General features: G+C 34.4%; 1 protein-coding gene across 3 annotated transcripts; it reads right to left on the bottom strand.

Moving 5' to 3' along the window:
* Positions 1-4,987: 4,987 nt before the first annotated feature.
* On the bottom strand, positions 4,988-20,181 carry LOC106072128 (uracil-DNA glycosylase-like). Of its 3 annotated transcripts, XM_056003828.1 has the most exons (9): positions 19,960-20,179; positions 15,699-15,815; positions 12,642-12,848; positions 8,881-8,976; positions 8,688-8,742; positions 8,025-8,067; positions 7,543-7,631; positions 6,057-6,235; positions 4,990-5,502 (listed from the first exon to the last, which is right to left on the bottom strand). In XM_056003828.1, the coding sequence occupies exons 1-9, from the start codon at positions 19,969-19,971 to the stop codon at positions 5,353-5,355; spliced, it is 948 nt and encodes a 315-aa protein (XP_055859803.1). In that variant the 5' UTR covers positions 19,972-20,179; the 3' UTR covers positions 4,990-5,352. The 3 variants fall into 3 exon arrangements, with proteins under 3 accessions (XP_055859812.1, XP_055859803.1, XP_055859793.1); XM_056003837.1 differs by lacking the exon at positions 15,699-15,815 and having other exon boundaries at positions 4,988-5,502; positions 19,960-20,181; XM_056003818.1 differs by lacking the exon at positions 19,960-20,179 and having other exon boundaries at positions 4,991-5,502; positions 15,699-15,969.

Raw genomic sequence — 20,181 nt, 5'->3', positions numbered from 1 at the left:
ACACCACACAAGTGGCCTGCTTGTAGAGGTACTGAATCACTTTTTTAAATATATTTTTTTTTATTCACATTGTAGCCTACTTGTCATTTGTTAATATTAATATATACAAAATTTAGATCGTTAATATTAGACAGAACGAGTCCCATGAAATGGCATTTATATGTGCATATCACTTTAAAAACCAAATTCCATCGTCCATTACACGTTCCACTAAGCCAATTCTCCTTTATAAAGCAAACAAGGAAAATGTTTTTAGTGCTTGTGTTTGTTTAACAACAGTAGCAGCTATAACAGGCAAAAAATCATCTGTATAGGTCTGTGAGAGCTATATAAGGGGAGATTATCCACCAAGAGAGGCAATGACTTTTTTAAAATAGTAAATATATTATTTCTCATTGCACTGGGTTCTTCTTCGTCCTCAAGAAATTTAAGGGTTTTGATAACCAGCCCAATATACCTTAGTAGATGAACTGCGCAGTGGTTTCCATAATAGGACGTTATTATATACAGTTCGGGCCTCTTGATAAAGTAAGCCTATGCATCATTCTCTGGTCATGTTTAGCTAGTTTCAATTATCACGTTTTATTAACACAAATTTTTAAAGAAAGATATACACTTAAATCTAGTAGCCTATCCTGTAGAAACAAAAGTAGGCCTACTATTTAAAAAAAAAACCTGCTTAACAGGACAACTATTAAAGATTAGGCCGAAATCGGCACTAATAATTAGCCTATTTATTGTTCTTGTACAAAGCATTCCTTTCCTTTGATAATCTGGGTCTCATTCTTGCAGCTCATTATAATGTTTACGTTTATTTTAAAGATCGATATTTAATAGTAATAGCGTCAAAAACTATCTTTGATAGGGGGGAGGGAATGCAGTGGGATTAAAAACCAGATGGCTCAATTGATTTGTTGATAATAATTAATATGCTCTATGTAGTTTTGGTTAATCATAGTTAAACAGTAATGTCCAACAGCTGTTTGTATTTTTTTAAGAGCAAAAGTTAAATTTAGAACTATGAAAAACATAGTGATTACGATCATGGATCTAAAAAAGATTGATACCTCCCCTCACCAATATTTCTTCTATCTTTATTCTCTTGCCAAATCGTTTGGCAGGCACATTGTCATAGTAGCTCAGTACAGATATGTTGTTGGCAAGGATTTTTCAAGCAATCCTTTTTGATGCGCTGAAAGGTGGTGACATAACAGAGGTGCCTCACGGAAACGACCAGCTTAGGCGCCATTTTGCTTTAACTGACATGATCATCATCAAACTCAATTTGAGTGAGGGCTCGAGAGACTCAAGTCCTCTCTTGTAAAAGCTTTATCTGACATATGTGAGCAGGTCAGGCAGGCGCGAGTGGGAGGACCTATTCTTACTGCTCAACATTAAAATTTACCAACAGTAGGCAGATGTTTGCACTACTGGGTGGGCTCAATCTGTGCACTCGGTATGGTGACCAAGGGACTAGAGTCACCTAAGTAACCAGACAACTAACTATACTAACTTAACTAAATGAAAACAAGATAACAAACTTTAGTTTACGATAAATAAAACAAAAAGAAACTTTATTTACATACAAAAATAAATCAATAATAAAATATAATATATACACTAACTTGACTAATCACTACTACTGAACCCATCAACTAACTAAAACCCTCTAAATCTACACCACTACAAACACTAACAAACTAACCAAACCAACTATCTAACTAAATCACTACAACTACTACCCTAGACCTAGATCTACACAAACACACTACAATAAACTAGTCTAGATCTACAATATCCTACTACTACAATCAACCCATAACACTAACACTAAAACAAGAACACCTTAGTCTTAGTGCCTTACTATTAACATTCACTAAGTACAGAAACATACTATAACTAAGGCAACACTACACTAGTCACTACAGAAACAAAATAACACTAGCTTCCCTAGATCTAGAATTAGAATAGATCTACAGAAACAATAACAAAACTTTAAAACTAGATCTATCAATAGCCGAAACAAAATAACACTAGATTCCCTAGATCTACAACAGCAGTTATAAGCAGCAGTTAAAACAGCAGTTACATTCAGCAGTTACATTCAGCAGTTAAAACAGCAGTGTAATTGCAGCAGCTAAAAGCAGTTTAAAACAGCAGTAATAATAGCAGGCCGTCCCAGGTACAGAATAAAAATATAATTAGACGACAGACCACAAAGATCTTCAGCTGTCACACAGACAGATATGGTACTGACCACTGGTCAAATGTACACTCAACTGTTTTAAGACAGCATGTAGTACATCCCTTTTATACTATCCCGCACTAACCTATATAAATATGCGGAAGTACAATTATAAAAGCTGATACTAACCTATAAAAATAAAATATATAAAAATAGCTCTAACCTATACAACAAAAATACATTTAAAAAATAGCTAAAATTGCATATAAAACTAGCTCTGGGAGCGCAAGCTCACACATAGAAGAGAGCAATTGGTTGCATGCGGCTTCAGAACAAGATAGACGGAGATCACTTACCAAGGCGGTGGGATACACATTTGAGGCCAAAAAGTAAATCCGCCGCTGTTGACAGATGTAGATGGCGAAAAGAAAAACTAAATGGACCACCGGCGGATAATAGTTAAGTCAGCGCTGGATGTGTATCCTTGTGAAATACCTGTGATGAGCCTATCTGTCTTTTAGTTAATTGATGCCTGTCTGATTCTGATAGATTACTCTGGAGATGTCTTCTGGGTTTTCTTGTGCTGGTGTATTTCAATGAAATTAACCAACAAGAAAATAGACTTATACGATTTTAACAGGCGAAGAGATAAGTCCTCAACACCGTTGAACAATTCATATGAAGGTTGAATCCAACAAAAGGCCACAGTCTCTGTGGATCCAATACGTCTTACCCTCATGAAATCCTATCACCAACTGTCTCCAAGTAGTCTCTAACCCAACTCAGTCATGACGTCACTAGTCGCGTTCAAAGTGCGCCCATTATGGATTATGGTGCGTCTCTATATAAAGTAATACTAACTAAGAGTCTAACATTCGCACTCCTCATTAATCTTTGGACTCGAAGACAAGCCTTATTAGTCTTTTAATCTTTATAATTTGCCCGTGGAAACTTTTTTTGTCTTGTTCAGTCAATATTTCTTATACAGTGAATAAAATAGATTTTAAAAATCATAAAAAATTCAACTTGTATACAAATGGCTGACCTTAGTCAATATCAAGAGCGATCTTTCAAATTGTACACACTCATTTATACTAATTAGCAAATAGACTAAATCAGTGGCGTAGCTACCACTCTTGAGGGAGCATGTGCTTCGAACTAAGCTTTGTTCCAGATCGAATATATACATGTCTCCACAAATACAAAATGAATTTATTACAATATTGGGGGATCACGCTAAAAAAACCAAATCATACAGCAAGTAAAACAAGCCAAATATTTCTATTTCTCTATTATTTTTGATAGTACACATGACATCTCAAAGCTGGATCAAATTTCCCAAATTTTACGGTATGTTGTCATGGAGAATGACGGGGTGCAGGTTCGAGAGTCTTTTGTTGACTTCATCGACACAAAGGACACGCATGCTGCTGGAATCGCTGAGATGATTCTAGAGAAATTGCGTTTGGATGGCTTAGACATAATGGACTGCAGGGGTTAAGGCTATGATAATGCTGCGGTCATGAAAGAATTAACAATATTTGATTAATGAATAGGCCTACATATTATTTTGAAAAAAAAGAAAGGTTTTGCAATTTTATTAATTAGTTAGTTGTTTTGTGTTTTTTTTTTTTGGGGGGGGGGGGGGGGGGCATCAAGATGAGGTACCGCACCAGGCATCATATACTCTAGCTACGCCACTGAGACTAAACTAATTAGCAAAGGTGAATGACATTAACAAGCGAAATAATAGAGGTAATTACTTCACAATTAAATAGATCAGTGTTCCTCAACTCAAGATAACCTGTTCTCTCTTCTTACTCGTGTATCATCTCTTAATGAGCAGAGTGGCCTGCAAGGTTAAACACATTTGGAAAGTAGGCTTAGAGTCTTATAGGAAGAAACCCTTTTTTCACATTCCACTCTCACAATGTTGAATTTGTAAAGTGAAACAAATGTTAATATAAAATTGTACTGTGATCTTTCACTTGTGTATTTACAGACTATCTATATAATTTTGTGAGTGTATAACAAAATTAGAGTTTCATTTTATCTTCTTTTAGAACAACGTGTCCAGTTTTTTGTATAATGCTGAATTAGAATTGGCAAATTAAACCTATTCCTTTGTATATTTATAATGGATGTGAGTGTTTTTATCTCACGTTGCTGATGATACATGATATTACTATGATTTATCTACAACTCATCCACTGTACTGAAAACACTTTTCCAAATTAGCATATTAGCCGATCACTTCAATGTACTTTGTATGGTTGGGGAAAAAATTGTCAAGTGTGATTTTATGGTAAAGTTATGGGGCTTCAGCCAATTGTATGTGTTTACATGCCATGAAACACACCATACATGCTCTAAAAGGTTATTAGAATAACAACTAATTTGTCCACACTGCAGAAGGTGAGAGAGTGGGAATGGGTAGCAAGCTCAAAAAGCACTGAAGTGGCCAGTGAGTACCTCTTAGGATTGAGTCAAGAAGTATATATATATATATATATATATATATATATATATATATATATAGATAGATAGATATAGATATATAGATAGATATATTATAAATTTGGCACACAGTTTATAGATAATTTTATAAGCAAACACAAATAAATAAATGAGAGTCATTTGTCTAATCTAAATTGTTGGTTGTTGAAGGCTGCTTAAAAAAAAAACTTTTTCTTCCAAACACAAAAGGTACATAAATTAACTGAATCATCAAGAATTTGTATAAAAATTTTAGTAAAACAGTAAAAAAAAAAAAAAAAAAAGTTTTCATATTTTATCTACAGACATTATTTATTTCTACAGTAAAAAAAATAATAAATACAAAGAAAAATAAAATGTCCTAATTAGACATTTGTCTTGTAAAAATTTATATAAAAAATACAGCATAAAATAAATACACAATAGACATTATATTAACATTAAAAAAACTAATCTGGCTGCCTGGTCATAAAGTATGCAATTCAGACTGTCATTAGAATGGTTCTGTTTGAACCTTGCCCTCTTCCATCCAAGAGATGGTTTAGGCTTGGACATAATTATGTTCTTAGCATTAGAAAATTAAAAAAAAAAAGTGTACCTAATTTAAAATAAAATAATTTTTAGACTAGTATACATATTTACAACAACGAAATAAAATAATAAAATTGTTCTCAATGAGCAGGCAATGATGTCCAATTGATTTCTATTTTGCCATCTTTTTTTAAAAGTTCATTGCATGTGGAGAAATGTTTACATCCAATGAAACCTTTGTGGGCTGACAATGGTGATGGATGGACTGCTGTCAAGATATGATGCTTTTTCTATAAAAATAAATCGAGCCAATTAAATAATAATCTGAAGAAATTCATAATAGCAGAAAAATGTATACCTGTACATCTAATAAAAAAAAACAACAACACTTTTTTAAAAGACAAGTTGATAGAAATATTCTGATCAAACTGCTATTAGTATTACATATGTATTTCAGAGTAGGAAGGTTGTTCAGTTAAATATGTAAAATTAAAATAAAGCAAATGAGAGGTTAATTACACTAAATCAAATTTTGACCATGACATCTATAGAGGATAGATGGTCAGCAGAATTTTAGAGTTGATTGCTATTGATAAAACAAACAGAAATAATAGTAGTTTACTTATAAAATGTGTTAAACATAATGTATGAAAACTAATGGAAGTAAATTTTGAACAAGCAGGTCTCAAATCTTAAAAGATATTTTATGTATTGAAGCATGTGGTTTGCCCTCCAAGAAATTTAATTTCTTCTGAAAGAGCAGTTAAATCAACTTAAAGTTCTATAACGCTAGAATTTGTAAACGCAGTAAGAAAAAAATTTGTGTACTACATTCTATGCTTACCTTGTCAATTCTGGAGCCTTTCTTTTGAGCATAGGCTCCCCAGAGCATAAAAACTACACCTTTCAGATTTGAATTGAGCCAATTTATAACAGCATCTGTGAATTGCTCCCATCCTTTCCCTGCATGAGAGTTGGGCTGTTTTTCTTTGACTGTCAAACAAGCATTAAGCAAGAGCACACCTACATTGAAACAAAGACTAGATTTTTCTAAGGCTTTTGACAAATAGATGCTATCCTACTAGATTTTTCTAAGGCTTTTGACAAAGTTCACCACCATAGTTTGCTTAAAAAATTAAAATATTTCGGCATTAATGGTCCACTGCATCAGTGGATTAAAGATTTTCTGATAGGGAGAGAACAAACTGTAATAATAAATGGCTCTAAATCAACACCGATAACAGTAAACTCAGGTGTACCTCAAGGGTCCACTATTTTTAATTTACATAAATGATTTACCAAATTGCATTAGTTCAGGAACAAAAGTCAGATTATTTGCAGACGATTGCATAATATATAGAACAATAAAAACAACACAAGACACAGATATTTTACAAAGAGAATTAGATGAATTACAGAAATGGGAATCAAATTGAAGCATGTCTTTTCACCCAGAAAAATGTCAGTTGTTAAGAGTAACAAAAAAACTAAAACAAATTAATTCCACTTATCTTATTCATGGCAAACCAGTAACACAGACTAAAAATGCAAAATACCTAGGTGTTATAATAAATGAAAAACTGTCATGGAATCCACATATTGATGAAACTACAAAAAAATCAAACAAAGCATTAGGATTTATTAAAAGAAATTTCTATAAATCAAATAAGAACATAAAACTAAAATGTTATTTAACCTTGGTTAGGCCAATAATAGAATATGCATCCTCCGTTTGGGACCCCTCAACTCAAGAAAACATTAAGAAACTGGAACAGACACAAAATAGAGCAGTGAGATTCATAACAAACGAATATTCACATTTGACTAGAGTAACACCTTTAGTAAAATCACTAAATTTAGAAAGCCTTCAGGACAGAAGGCTCAAAAGTAAAGTAGCAATCATACATAAAACACTGAACCATAATCTTCAAATACAAAATTTAATAAAATACTCTGAAAGACACAAAGATAAAGGCACATTCCTCATCCCATATGCTAGGACAAATTTGTACAAATACTCCTTCTTCCCTAGTGCTATTAGAGCATGGAATGGGTTGCCTGAGCTAGCCAGGAAAACCAGTGACTTGGCAGAATTTAAGTCATTGGTTAATATGCATGACTAAATACATGACGCGTAGGACGTAATCATCTTCTTTTTTGAAGTAACGTCTGTATTATATAAGATAAGATAAGAAGATAAGAAAACAAATGAGAACAGATTGAGAAGATAGGAAAGAACTGGGAGAATTTCAAACTTATAATAAATAATTCCATCATCTTATGTTTGAAAAAATGTCTGCTTTTTAACAGAGACATTGTAAAGTTTATACCTTGTCGAGCCCAGCCTATCAAGTTTCCATGACCAGGATGCTTAAAGCCATCAATGCTGCCTTCAAGCTCTTTAAAAATGTTTTCTAGGCTGTAAAAGAAAAAAATGTTAATCCAAGTCCAATATGTTTGCATAATAGAACTGTAACAATATGTAATGGGTATATTTAAAATTGGTTCAAAATGAAGATTTTTATATAATTTTAACAATGTCTCAATGAGCAGCAGTAAATGTTCATATGAAATCTTAAGTGTTGCTAGTTAGTTGCCTATTTGTTGTTTAATAGGCTTAGGTTTTAAGTCAAAGTGTACAAGTATTTATTCCATATTGAAATTATTTTGTGCTAAAAACTAAGAGCTTAGAAAATTGGATTCAGCAGTGCTAAAAAGTGCACAAAAATGATCATAGATCTTTTAAAAAACAAAGCACATCAACACCTCCCTTTATTTTGTATATTTGTTTTTGTTTTAGAAAGAAAATTACCTGGGAGGCGGTTTTACACCTGGTAATACACTAAAACATAGACCTGCAACAAACAAAAATATTATTTAACAAATAAGACCAGGCAAATTAATCTAAACAATGTAACTCTATTAAAATCTGGATCACCAAGTATAAACACTAATATAAGCAATACTATAAAGCCACTAATAACTAATGGCTTTCATTTAACTGAAAACACATAAAAAAATAATGAATAGCAAATAAATGTGGAGCACTATTGGTAGCTCATTAGTTTTATGTCATCTTGGTTACCTAAACAAAAGACTAGATTTTGAAAATTGACCTTTTGCTAATGTGGATGCTATCTCAACATGATGTGCACAGAGCATTTGTTGTTTTCATTATTACAACACCCACAGAACATAATCAGATTTCAGAAAGTAAGTTCATGATCTTAATACTTTAAAAATTTTTTTATAGAAGACCCTTAGTAGTCTGATGGTTACCAGAGTGGTGTCAGATTATCAAAAACATCAGATTACCTAAGGTTACCTGTACATCAAAGAATTTAGCCAAATATGTTAATAAGATATTCTTAGACTACCATGGTATAAAATAAACAGTAGATTAAAAAGACACATTTATTGATCTAAAAAGAGCTGATAACTAAGTTACATAAATGTCATATTTAAAACAGTTTACCATGCGCTTGTCCTTGTCCATGGTAAGGATCCTGCCCAATTATAACAACTTTCACCTTGATTAAAAAAAAAAGGCATTAAAAATCCCCTTTGTAGAACTATTTTGTATTGTATTAAAATAATCATAAATAGTTTTGGTTTGAAGAAAGCAATAAGGAATTGAAGGAGCACTGACAGAAATATTTTCTACATACTGAAGAGATAGCACATGTAGTTGTCCATGTAAAAACTTGATCAGCAGGAGGAAATATTGTAGACTTCTTTCTTTCATCACCAATGAATTGACTTAGCTGAAATGTATTGTTTTAAATGTATATGTATAAATACAAAAAGATGACAGGCATAAATATCACATTAACTGAACAGTAGTTTCTCTGAATAAAATGATTCATCAGAATGAAATTTTATTTACTTGAACAGAAGAATTTTTAAACAAGAACCACAATTATTACTTTCTCTCTTATCTCATCTGTCCCTTGACTTTTGCCTGCTGCAGGGGTGCTGTTACAGATTGCATAACCGAATCTCTCCACTTAGCAGGGTATCAAGAGAGAGGCGGGTCCATTCTTTTATGTTATTCAGCCAACTTTTCTTTGGACAACCCTTTCTTCATTCTCCCTCCACTGTTCCTTGAAGATTACTTTACTGACTTAAATAATTCTTCTTCTCTCCCTTTATATATATACTAGTCGACCAGCGGCGAAGCTATTTTGCAAGGCCCGCCTTAGGCCACTGCAACCTATGCGACCGCAGTGGGCCCTGCACTTTCATAGGACCTGCACTTTTTCTAGGAGTATAAGTTTTTAAATTAAACCATTTTATAACTTATAACAGATTTCCTGCGGTCTCCTGTCAATTTACCAGGAGCTCCTAGAAATCTCCTGAAATTGTAAAATATACAAAAAAGTCCTGGAAATATCCAGAAATTATTAAAATCTTTAGAAAACTCATACAAATCTCCTGAAATATATAGACAAAAATTGTCATTTTGGGGGTGTCATTGAATATGGAAAACAACAATTCTACGCGCGATTAAAAAAACGGCATTATTCCGTAATTTCGGAAACTGGTGAAAGAAGCTTCGCGCGCCTCAAGCTAATGAAGAATTACTTGAGGTCAACAAATCTTGTAGACAGACTGAAAATTTTAGTAATTCTTGCTATTGAGTGTGATCTATGTAGGAAATAGAATTTTTATGATAAACTGTATGACTTCGCTACAGGCAAGCCTCGTAAAGTAATTCTGTACGTAGTAAAGAATGAATAAAATGCAAAGATGAATGTATTTTCTAATATAAACTTTTAATTTTCACTTATAATCCATATCCCTACCCAAACTTGGCCCCACGATATCCGTTTGGCATAGGGCACCACAATGGTTGAGTCTGGCCCTGGTATTTAGTAACGGGTGAATACAGAGTAGATTACTTGTTCCCCCCCCCCTTTTTTTTCACCATTAAAACTACACGGGGTAGAAATAAAAAAGAGTGATCTTTCCATGACTTCTTGGTCACAACAGTCAAGTCCGGCCCTGCTATTTTGTGACGTGTGAATACTACTTGTTCTTTCCCCTCTTTTTTTCGTAGGGTAACTCTAGTCCGACTTGCTGAAATAAAAGAGTGATCTTTCCTTTACTTCTTGTCCAAACTCTTGAGCCATGAAGAGAATTATACATAATGTCACGTACACTGTATCTATATTTAGCCGCCCAAGGTTACCAGCCAGAACTTCAGTTAGCTCGGGGAATTCCATCACGCAACAAACGTATGTTTTGGAGTGAATGTGTTTGGTTAGAAATATTATTTATCGTACTTTGAGCTGCATTTATTGGTTGGCCTTGCAGTGTAGAGATGTTAGTCACGTGATTATGCTCTAAAGCCCGGGGAAGATTGTAGATTGCGCCAGTGTCGTGCAGAACATGTTAGAGTTAACATGTATGAGAGTCTAGTGTTAGAACTCAATTATATTATTGTGTAGATCATTGATTCAAGTACATTTAATCATTGTAATTATTTGTGAATAGCTTTTCCAAGTTTTGAATTAAAGTAATTGTTTTAGACGAAGAGAAGTTTCTTCATTGAATATAATAATATACTGTTGTAACTCTCTAAGGCAGGCACTCAACGAAAGACAGGTTGACAAGAGTAAACGATGTATTTATTTTATGATAAATGCAAATGAAGCATTGACAAATGGTACGGGTAATAGTAACTAGTTAGACTTGGACTTCTGCTATAAAGTCACAGGGAGTAATATGTCTAAGTTCTAAGAGTCCTACTTTATACCAGAACACAGAACAGACCACCGACACACTTCCCAGTGTCGCTCCAGGTCTCCCAAACAGTTTCCTAGTAACACACAGGACAGCACTCAGCACCAGACTGTTCAGACTCCCATGACTTCTAGCCGGCTTCCCAACAGTCCTTCTTGTTTACGTTCACTAGTGCGCACCTCAAGCACTGGTGCAAGGCTGGGTTACAACAATACTTAGATCAACTTAGCGATTAGCAACTTCTAGATGATCCTCTTATCAACTGGCAACTTCTAGATGATCATCCTATCAACTGGATCTAGCTACTTCTAAATGATCATCTTATTAAAAGACGATTTAAAGATCCTCAGCAATTACGATCATTGATTGTGCTTCAACGTGACATCTTGACATCAAGTTTGATCGTAACATCTAGCACTATTGATGATCGTAACACATAAAGATATATCATATCAATGTTTCTGCTGCAAGAAGCCTTTCTACAAGTGTCATAATTTTTAGACTGATCTCTTAAAGTTTTTTTTTGCCCACAATAAAACTTCTATGCTTGCTTTGCTACAAGCTGAAGATGTAAAAGATTTATAGGAGCACTGATTTTTTAAAATATTTTTTTTACCCAGTTATTTTTTACCATGTACTTGGAATAATTTTAGTAGTAGTTTTTAAGTACTAATAACCCTTCAGATTTTGATTACACAAAATGGAACATGCTATGTTTTATGCAATATATTTAATGCGATTAAATCTTTAGTATGCACTATACCCATATAGCAAACATAAAAAAAGAACTACTTTGTTCATTGAAAAATAAATTTGCCAAGTTTTTTTGAAAGGTTCTACAACATCATATAGATACTCAGCATGCAACGCTTAACAAAAAAATGTTTTTACTAAATAATTTCAGTTGACATTATAAGATTTTATCCAGTGTGATATGACATGTTCATTTGATAGACTGCACTTGAACAAACTCATCATAAATATCTAACGCTTCATTGGGACTGCATGCATATTAATTAATTAATTAATAGCAATGTCTTCAATTCCGAAGATTAAGGATGCATGCAGTGATTCACATGACTATGCAGATCCTGTTGCGACATGCATATTTTGCAGATAAAAGCTGTTGTCCACTGGCGGTCTATTTTCTTTCCGTCATCTGCACCTGTCTTCAATAATGGCTTTTCTTTGAGTCTCAAATGTTTGTCCCACAGCCTTTGAGAGAGCTTTACAACTGTCTCTTTCAGAGGCCATCTACTGCCAGCTTCTTTCCTCTATGCCAGTGAGGGCGAAATGGCGCCGGAGTTGATCTTTATAGCACTTCTGGTCTTCCTATGTTGTTCTCTGAAATTAGAGCAACACTTGCAGAATTGTAATCATCATTTTTGTCATAGCATTGAAGCAAGTTGTGGATGAATAATTAGTTGACCCGCTTTGCATGTCCACTAAGCAGCACTTGTAATTTCTTTTTCTTATTCATGCTCTTTGGTCCGACTGAATGGAATTTTCATCAAAATAAGCGAACATTACATGTACATATTATTAGGTTTTCTTTTAAATTTCGGTCTAAATAAGGAGCTGGTCTGATTATCCGTATTATACATCTATAATTATAGTAAAAGTTTAACCTTTTTTTTTAAACTAAAAAACAAATGAAGACAAAAAAAAAATTTATTACACTTACTTTTATAAAGTATTCTTTAGAAAACTCAGACTCTAGTGCAGTGTACCAAGAAGGACCTATGTTAACAACAAGACCATTTGTTTTACTGCCTAATAATTTTATTTTGGCATGAATTTTATTTTGTGCAACTTTTTCTTTGAGATCGTCACTCAGTTCCTGACCTAACTCTTGCTCCACTTTGTATTTCTTTGAAGGCTGCTCATCTTTCTGCAAATTTGATAAAGGTTTGTTTTAATAATTTAAACAAACTCAATCATGATCTAGTTTTCTTATGTTGTTGTCAGGATTCTCGTAAATTATTATTTTTTTTTATTAATGGAGCCTAGCAACCCACTGAACATTAGATAAGTAATTAGATCTAGATCTAGTCAAAAAAGGATTAAAGGGAAACTCCGATAGTTTTTCAAATTTTAGTTATTGACATATTTAAATTCTGCGTAAAAAGTTGTAATAGTAAACATTATATCATTTTTTATTTAAATGCTCGGAAAATTTTATATTTAATAAATTAGACAGAAAATTCTCCACGCCCCCCAAAAAACGGGATTCTGCGAGATGTTTTTAGTTTTTAAAAACGTGACGTCACGAAGGTGCTGGCTAAATATAGATCTAGACCTAAACTCTCTAGTCTAGATCTAGACCTATCGGATCGCATTTATTGTTACGCTTCACAGCTAGATCTAGTCTCCACGTTGATTTATAATCGGTCATTGTTTATAAACCTCTATTTCTACTTAAAGAAAATTAAATATTGTTCTTCAGCTAATTGTTGCAGTAGTTCCAATCACAAAGATAAAATCAGCAAGTATGCTGATACAGAAATTAGTGTCTCTTACTCTTTTCATTTGTTTCCAAGAGATGAAGTTTTAAAGGGAAAATTTATTCGCCTGAAGAGCAAATATTTTACAAAGGCATTAGCTAATTCCTGTTTGTGCTCAAACCATTTTGAGAGAAGCTGTTTCAGCAACTTCATTGCTGTGGAAATGGGATTTAAAAAAAAAATTGAAGTTAATACCAGGTGCAGTACCAACAATACATTGGATTTCCAGGCCAAAGAATTCAATTAATGATACTACTGAGACATTTTAAACAACTGAAGTTCATAAATATAAATGAAATCAGATTTGTGAGCTAGAAATTTACTACGAATACTAGATCTACTATTAAATTTCTTATTTAATAAGTAGATCTATCGTCTACGAAACTCAATTCCAACTTTTTAACTTTTGACCTTGGGGGTGTGTCTCGCCGGCTGAGCCAGCGTCAAGCTCTCTCATCACTTTTTCCATGTCAACCAATGTTAGGTCGAAACAGCACAAAAAAATCATAATTTTATTACGGTCAAACATACAGTCATAATTTATACACCATTAGAAATTTCTTATAAAGTATTTTAATGATGTAATAACGAAAATTTTTTTTTATCAAAGATAATTTCTTTTTCGCCTCCCTATCAATGAGTATCAATAGGATTTGAGTGCACCGTCGTGACGTCACACAGAAATTCAGTGAAAATCTGACTGTTTTGGATGCGCAGAAAAATTATGTCACAAAAACATCAATTACTAAGTTATTCTTGCAAATAAAAAAAAAAGAATAATATATTCATTATCTATAAATCAAAACACATATTATATCAAAAATTGTCAAAACCATCGGAGTTACCCTTTAAGTTAAATACTTCCATACATGTTAAACATGGACCAACTAATGTTTACATTTTTAACAAGAGAATTAGATTTAGATCTATTAAAATTTTAAATCTATATTTATATATATAGATCTAGATCTATAGGCTAATTTATAAACTACTGCAGTGTTTCCCAAACTTTTTCCTTAACGGAACACTTTGCACATTCTAAGTATTTAGTGAACACTTTGCTTATTTTTTAGAGAGATTGATTCACTTGGTGGCCTACGAATTGATAATTCCAGGAGTGAGTAGTTCGTAGAACATCTAGATTCAGGCCTCGCAGAACATTAGGGTTCCACAGAACACAGTTTGATGAGTTTGGTAAAAACTGCAGTGTCTGCACTAAAGTGTCTAAATATAATATCTAGATCTAAATAAGCTAACATTACATTATATATATATATATATAATATATTTATATAGATCTAGATCTATTAGATTTAGATCATCATCATATGAACAGCTAGACTAGCTGCCAGACTAAGGACTTAGACTAGACTTGGATGTAGGAACTGGATTGAGAAATTAATCTTCTACTTTACTGACTTTAGTATTTAATTTAAAATAAGTCTAGTATTTAATAATCATAATGGTAGGCTCTATAAATTAATATATATCTATATAATTATTATATTTATATATATACTCTAAATAATATTATAAAATTATATCTCTAATATATAGAATAGATCTATATATAATTATATATATATATATAATAAATATATATATATATAATAAATATATATATATAAAATATATAAATAATCTAAATAATTATAATAATAATATATTTAATAATTATATTTTAAAATAAATTTATTGATTCTAGAATCTAGATTTTGTTAGGATTGATTATACTTATAGTTATACTTAGTGTCTAGAATGACTTAGATCTAAGTCTTAAGTAGTAGATCTATAGTAAGTAGTAATAATTATAATCTAGAATCACTAGATTCACTAGATAATAGATTCTAGATCTAGAAGAATATCTGAATATAACAATATTTACAACATCGTTTCACCATGCAGGGCATGCATAAATAAAAAAATTATGATAAATGGCATAATAAATTTAAAATTATGTTATGATATAGATATTAAAAATAGACTAGACTAGTCACTAGACTTAGACTCTGACTAGTGACTATAGAGATTAGAGTTAGACTAGATCTAGTTAGAGTTAATCATCCAATGCCCAGGGGAGGGGCCAGGGGTATCATCTCATTTCTATCAGATGATCTATATTAATATAGTCGTTTAGTGACTGAATCTGAAGGAGGCCAGACGGCATTCTATATTATAGATCTAGATTCTATAATATATAACTTTGTACTCCGAATACTCTGAACTCAGTTACTCACAGTGTCTGATACAGCTGTTCCTTTACGACGTCGAACTTCGAGTCCGACGTCATCCGTTTCACTTTCAGGCTTCAAATTTGTATTTGCACATTTAGACTTAGACCTAGCTTTGGGAGACTGAAAAAATGTAGAGATTTTAGTCTGCGACATATTATTATGAAGCAATGAAAAAATAGATCTAGAGAGATAGATTGATTTACTAGATATAGAGTTTTGATTAAATAAATTTATCAGTCTAGATGAGGCATTCATAATCCCGCCGTTCAGGGCTAAAAATAGATTTAATGTAGTTGGCCAGTAAAAAATCTGATTCGAAATATATCGTGTTTTAGTTTTTTTATTATTATTATTACTGGAGAAAGACATTAACAACAGGGTAGCCAAAGCAATGGGCACCATGGGCGTAGCCAGGGGGGGTTCTTGAGGTTCAAACCCCCCCCCGAAATGAAATCCCCCCCGCAAGGGGGGGAACGGAATTAAGTGACTGATATTTGCTTTCATTTTGTTTATTTTAGGTTAGATTTAAAATTTAATACTAAATCATCACTTACCACAGATCAGCCGAGGCAGTTTGGAGTTAAAAACCCTCTACCAGGGGGTTTTGAGTTTAAATCCCCCTACCAGGGGGTTTTGAGATTTAAAAAACACCTATCAGGGGGGTTTGAGATACAAATCCCTATACCAGGGGGCTTTGAGTTTAAAACCCCCTACAGGGGGTTTTGAATTTTAAACCCCCTACCAGAGATTTTTGCAGTTAAATCCCCCTCTTCTATAAAACAAAACAAAAAAAATGCAAACAACAATCCCCAAATTCCAACAGCACAGTTGAGGAAGATTTTGATTTTAAAATCCCCTCCAAAATTTACGATAAACCCCATCTTCAATATAAAAAAAGCAAATTACACACTCAAAATTCTATGAGCGTAGCCAAAGGGGTTTTGAGTTTAAACCCCCCTCCCCTCCAGTTGGGGTTTGAAGCTAAAAAAAAAAAAGCAAATTACACACTATAAAATCTATGAGCGTAGTCAAAGGGGTTTTGAGTTTAAATCCCCCTTCTCCAGATGGCTTTTTCTTTAAAGTTTAAAACCCCTCCAGATGGTTTTGAGTTTAAAATTCCCCTACAGAGCGTTTAGAGTTGAAAACCTCTCTCTTCAATATTATTTTAAAGCAAACTACAGTCACCAAATTCTATGATCGTAGCTAAATGGGGTTTTGAATTAAAAACAAAACAAAAAACTCCAGAGATTTCTTAGTTTAAAACCCCTCAACAGATGATTTGACGAGAAAACTTTCTTTTTCGATATAAAATCTAAAGCGAAATACAGGCATGTAATTCCAAGAGCGTAGTCAAGAAAGGTTACACATTTCTACCAGTGGCTTGGGCTCCATTAATAAAGTGTGAATAGTCTTCTGCCGAAATTGAAAATCATTAAATGTGTCTCAACAAAGATGACTAAGACAGATTTTAGGAGTCAGTCATATATGATATAGAGATCGGGTCTAAATCAAAGAAATCCTATGCCGAACTGGGAGTCAAATCTTTAGTAAGGTTGTGACAGAGCGTCGCATGAGGTTTTGCGGGACATGTTCTCACACAAAATGAATTACGCAAAATAAGAGTTGCGGAAACAGCTTGCCGGAAAATGAGCCGAACGGCGCGAGAGGGTCTAAGTCAGTAAGAATAGCACATTAGGTTTTTGAAATAAAACTTTTTAATAGCAAGGTAATGCACTGTAGATACCTCAGAATATGCATTTTGTTGGCTTTCAATACCAGAAATAGTGCTCGGCGGCAGGGCTTCGCCCCGCGCTGGGGGAGCGATGCGAACTCCCCCAGACCCCCTTGCTAGCAAGGGCGGGGAGTCTACAATAAACTATTTTTTTCCGCGGGGGGGGGGGGGGAAGTCAGGGGGGAATCCCCCCCCCCCCCAACCCTCCCCGAAAAAAAATCCTGGCTACGCCCATGATGGGCACCATGTCACGATTACAGAAAAGAGTGTGGGACAACATATTGCTGACTAACAATACTAAAGCTTTAGTCTACCGGACCTGTGTAATAAGCACTTTGCTTTGCGGAAGTGAAACATGGTCAACCTACTCACGGCAGGAAAAAAAGCAGAATATATGTCTCCCACCTTCGATGCCTAAGGAGGATCTTTAAAATAAGGTGGCAAGATAAAATAACCAATGAGGAAGTGCTACGAAGAGCAGGGTGCCAGGACATCCACCAGGTCAGATGCCTTAGCTGTCTTGGCCATGTTCGTATAATGCCAGTAGGTTGACTTCCACAAGGCATTCTGTATGGCGATCTAACAGAAGGCAGGAGAGCCGCTGGTCGCCCACTTTTACGGTGTACGGATGTATGCAAACGCGAAATGAAGCTATTCAAAATCGACACTAGGAGCTGGGGAAAAGTGGCACTGGATAGATCCACATGGAGAGAGAGCATAAAGGAAGGGTCTCGGATTGCAGATGCCATAGACAACAGCAGCAGAAAGAAGGGTGAAAATAAAAATGCAACGGCGCCTGGTGATTACATATGCCCAGCCTGTGACCGCAACTATGTATCAAGGATTGGCCTCTTTAGCTACACAAGAAGTTGCAAAGGGAAAAGATCATCTCTCGAGATGTATCGTCCATCGTGGTTCGATGATGACCACTTTGTCATCCAGGGGGCTAAGGGCTTTGCACTAGGGTTTTATGCCTCCTCATGTGGCTGGTGAGACCTATGTGAGTCCGGAATGTTCGGCTGCACATTGGGCAGGTTATTCCAGCTGGAGCTAGTGTCATTGGCCTTGCTTTTCTTCTCTGGCGTTTTTCTTCCGCCAGCGTTGTTCTCTTTTCGTCAGCAACCTGTGCGCCAGTTTTCACAGAGCGACGCCATGATGTTCTATCATGTGCCTCTGTCTCCAAGGTGGCTGGGTCTATGCTGAACACCTTCAGAAAAGCTTTGAGGGTGTCCCTGAAGCGTTTTCTTAGACCACCTTGCAAGCGCTTTCCTTCGCTTGACCATACAAGAGTCGTTTAGGAATACGGCGGTCTTCCATTCTGAAGACGTGTCCTGCCCATCGCGGCTGGGACTGCATCAGGATTGTGTGGATGCTTTGCAGACCCGCTCTTCGAAAGACTTCAGTATCTGGTATTTTGTCTTGCCATTTTTCTTAGACATGTCATGTGGAAGTGGTTCTGTTTCTTTGCATGTTTTCTGTACACTGTTCATGTGTTTCTGAGCCATAGAGCAATGCAGGGAATATGACAGTTCGATAGATCCCTAGCTTTTTATTTGTGGTGATACCTAGTCTGCCATAGGATGCACTGGCCTTGGCGATACGCGGGTCGATTTCATTATCGATCTTTCCATTTCTGGATATGTGAATCTGTCCACTGCGTTTATATCATGTCCATTTATCTTGATGCTTGGATCCGAGTAGGCGGAGTTCTTCTCCTTAGAATGAAAAAGTTGTTTGTTTTTAGCGGCCCCCGTAAGGGGAAAAGACGCTATTAGTTTTGTGTGAAATGTCTGTCCGTCCGTCTGTCCCGTTTAGATCTCGTAAACTAGAAAAGATAGTGGAAATCCGACTTCATAGTATTTTTGACCATTCAAAGTTCTGATGCAACGGCTACTTTTTTCGTGGAACACCTATTCAGGCCTCGCGGAACACTATATAATAGGGTTCCGTGAAACACAGTTTGTGAAACACTGATCAAGAATATTGTTAGTTTCTTAGGTAAACGTGATGGCTTCAGCTGGAATTACCGCACTCGACTCAAATGTTTCTTTGTAGGCATTCAAAATAAATGAATAAATAAATAGACTAACATTTTGTGCACGTCATATGTAAGTATAAACTCCAAGAATTTTTAAAATATACAAGAATATTTTTCGATTATTGATTGTGCAAAGTACACTATGGAGACCCCTTGTAATTATGAAACTTTTCAAGAAGTAACTATAGAACGAGAAATGATAAACAACTGGTCATAACCATCAGATTTATAAAGTTCCCCAGTAAGAATTGATTTAATTAATTTTTTATAGATAGGCCTATATAAACCTATTACTTGTTAGTTTCTTAGATAAACGTGATGGACGGACAGACATAGACGCCACAAAATAGCAGCTTTTCCCCTTTCGGGGGCCACTAATAAAATCAACATTAAGATTGTTTTTAAGGTTAGGCTACTAATATGCTTAATAAAAAGTTTCATTTGTGAAAGATTGAACTGCTTTAAAAAAATAAATAAATAAACCCACTACTTACTGGATTCGACATTTCTTACATAATTTATAATTAACCAATATTCCCTATGGTATCACTCTAAGTCAAACTTGACTAAAATACCAGAATATTTTAAAGGCTATAAATTGAATCATTGATGTAGGCCTAGGCACGTACCGGTTGCATTGGCTTAAATTACTATTATATGGTAGTTTCATTGAATATATACATAAAGTCTATCTTTTGTGTGTGGTTATATATGCC

Source organism: Biomphalaria glabrata, chromosome 1, assembly GCF_947242115.1.
Source record: "Biomphalaria glabrata chromosome 1, xgBioGlab47.1, whole genome shotgun sequence".
Lineage (NCBI taxonomy): Eukaryota > Metazoa > Mollusca > Gastropoda > Planorbidae > Biomphalaria > Biomphalaria glabrata.
Note: the sequence above shows the minus strand (reverse complement) of the source record. Positions and strands in the feature narration are given on the sequence as shown.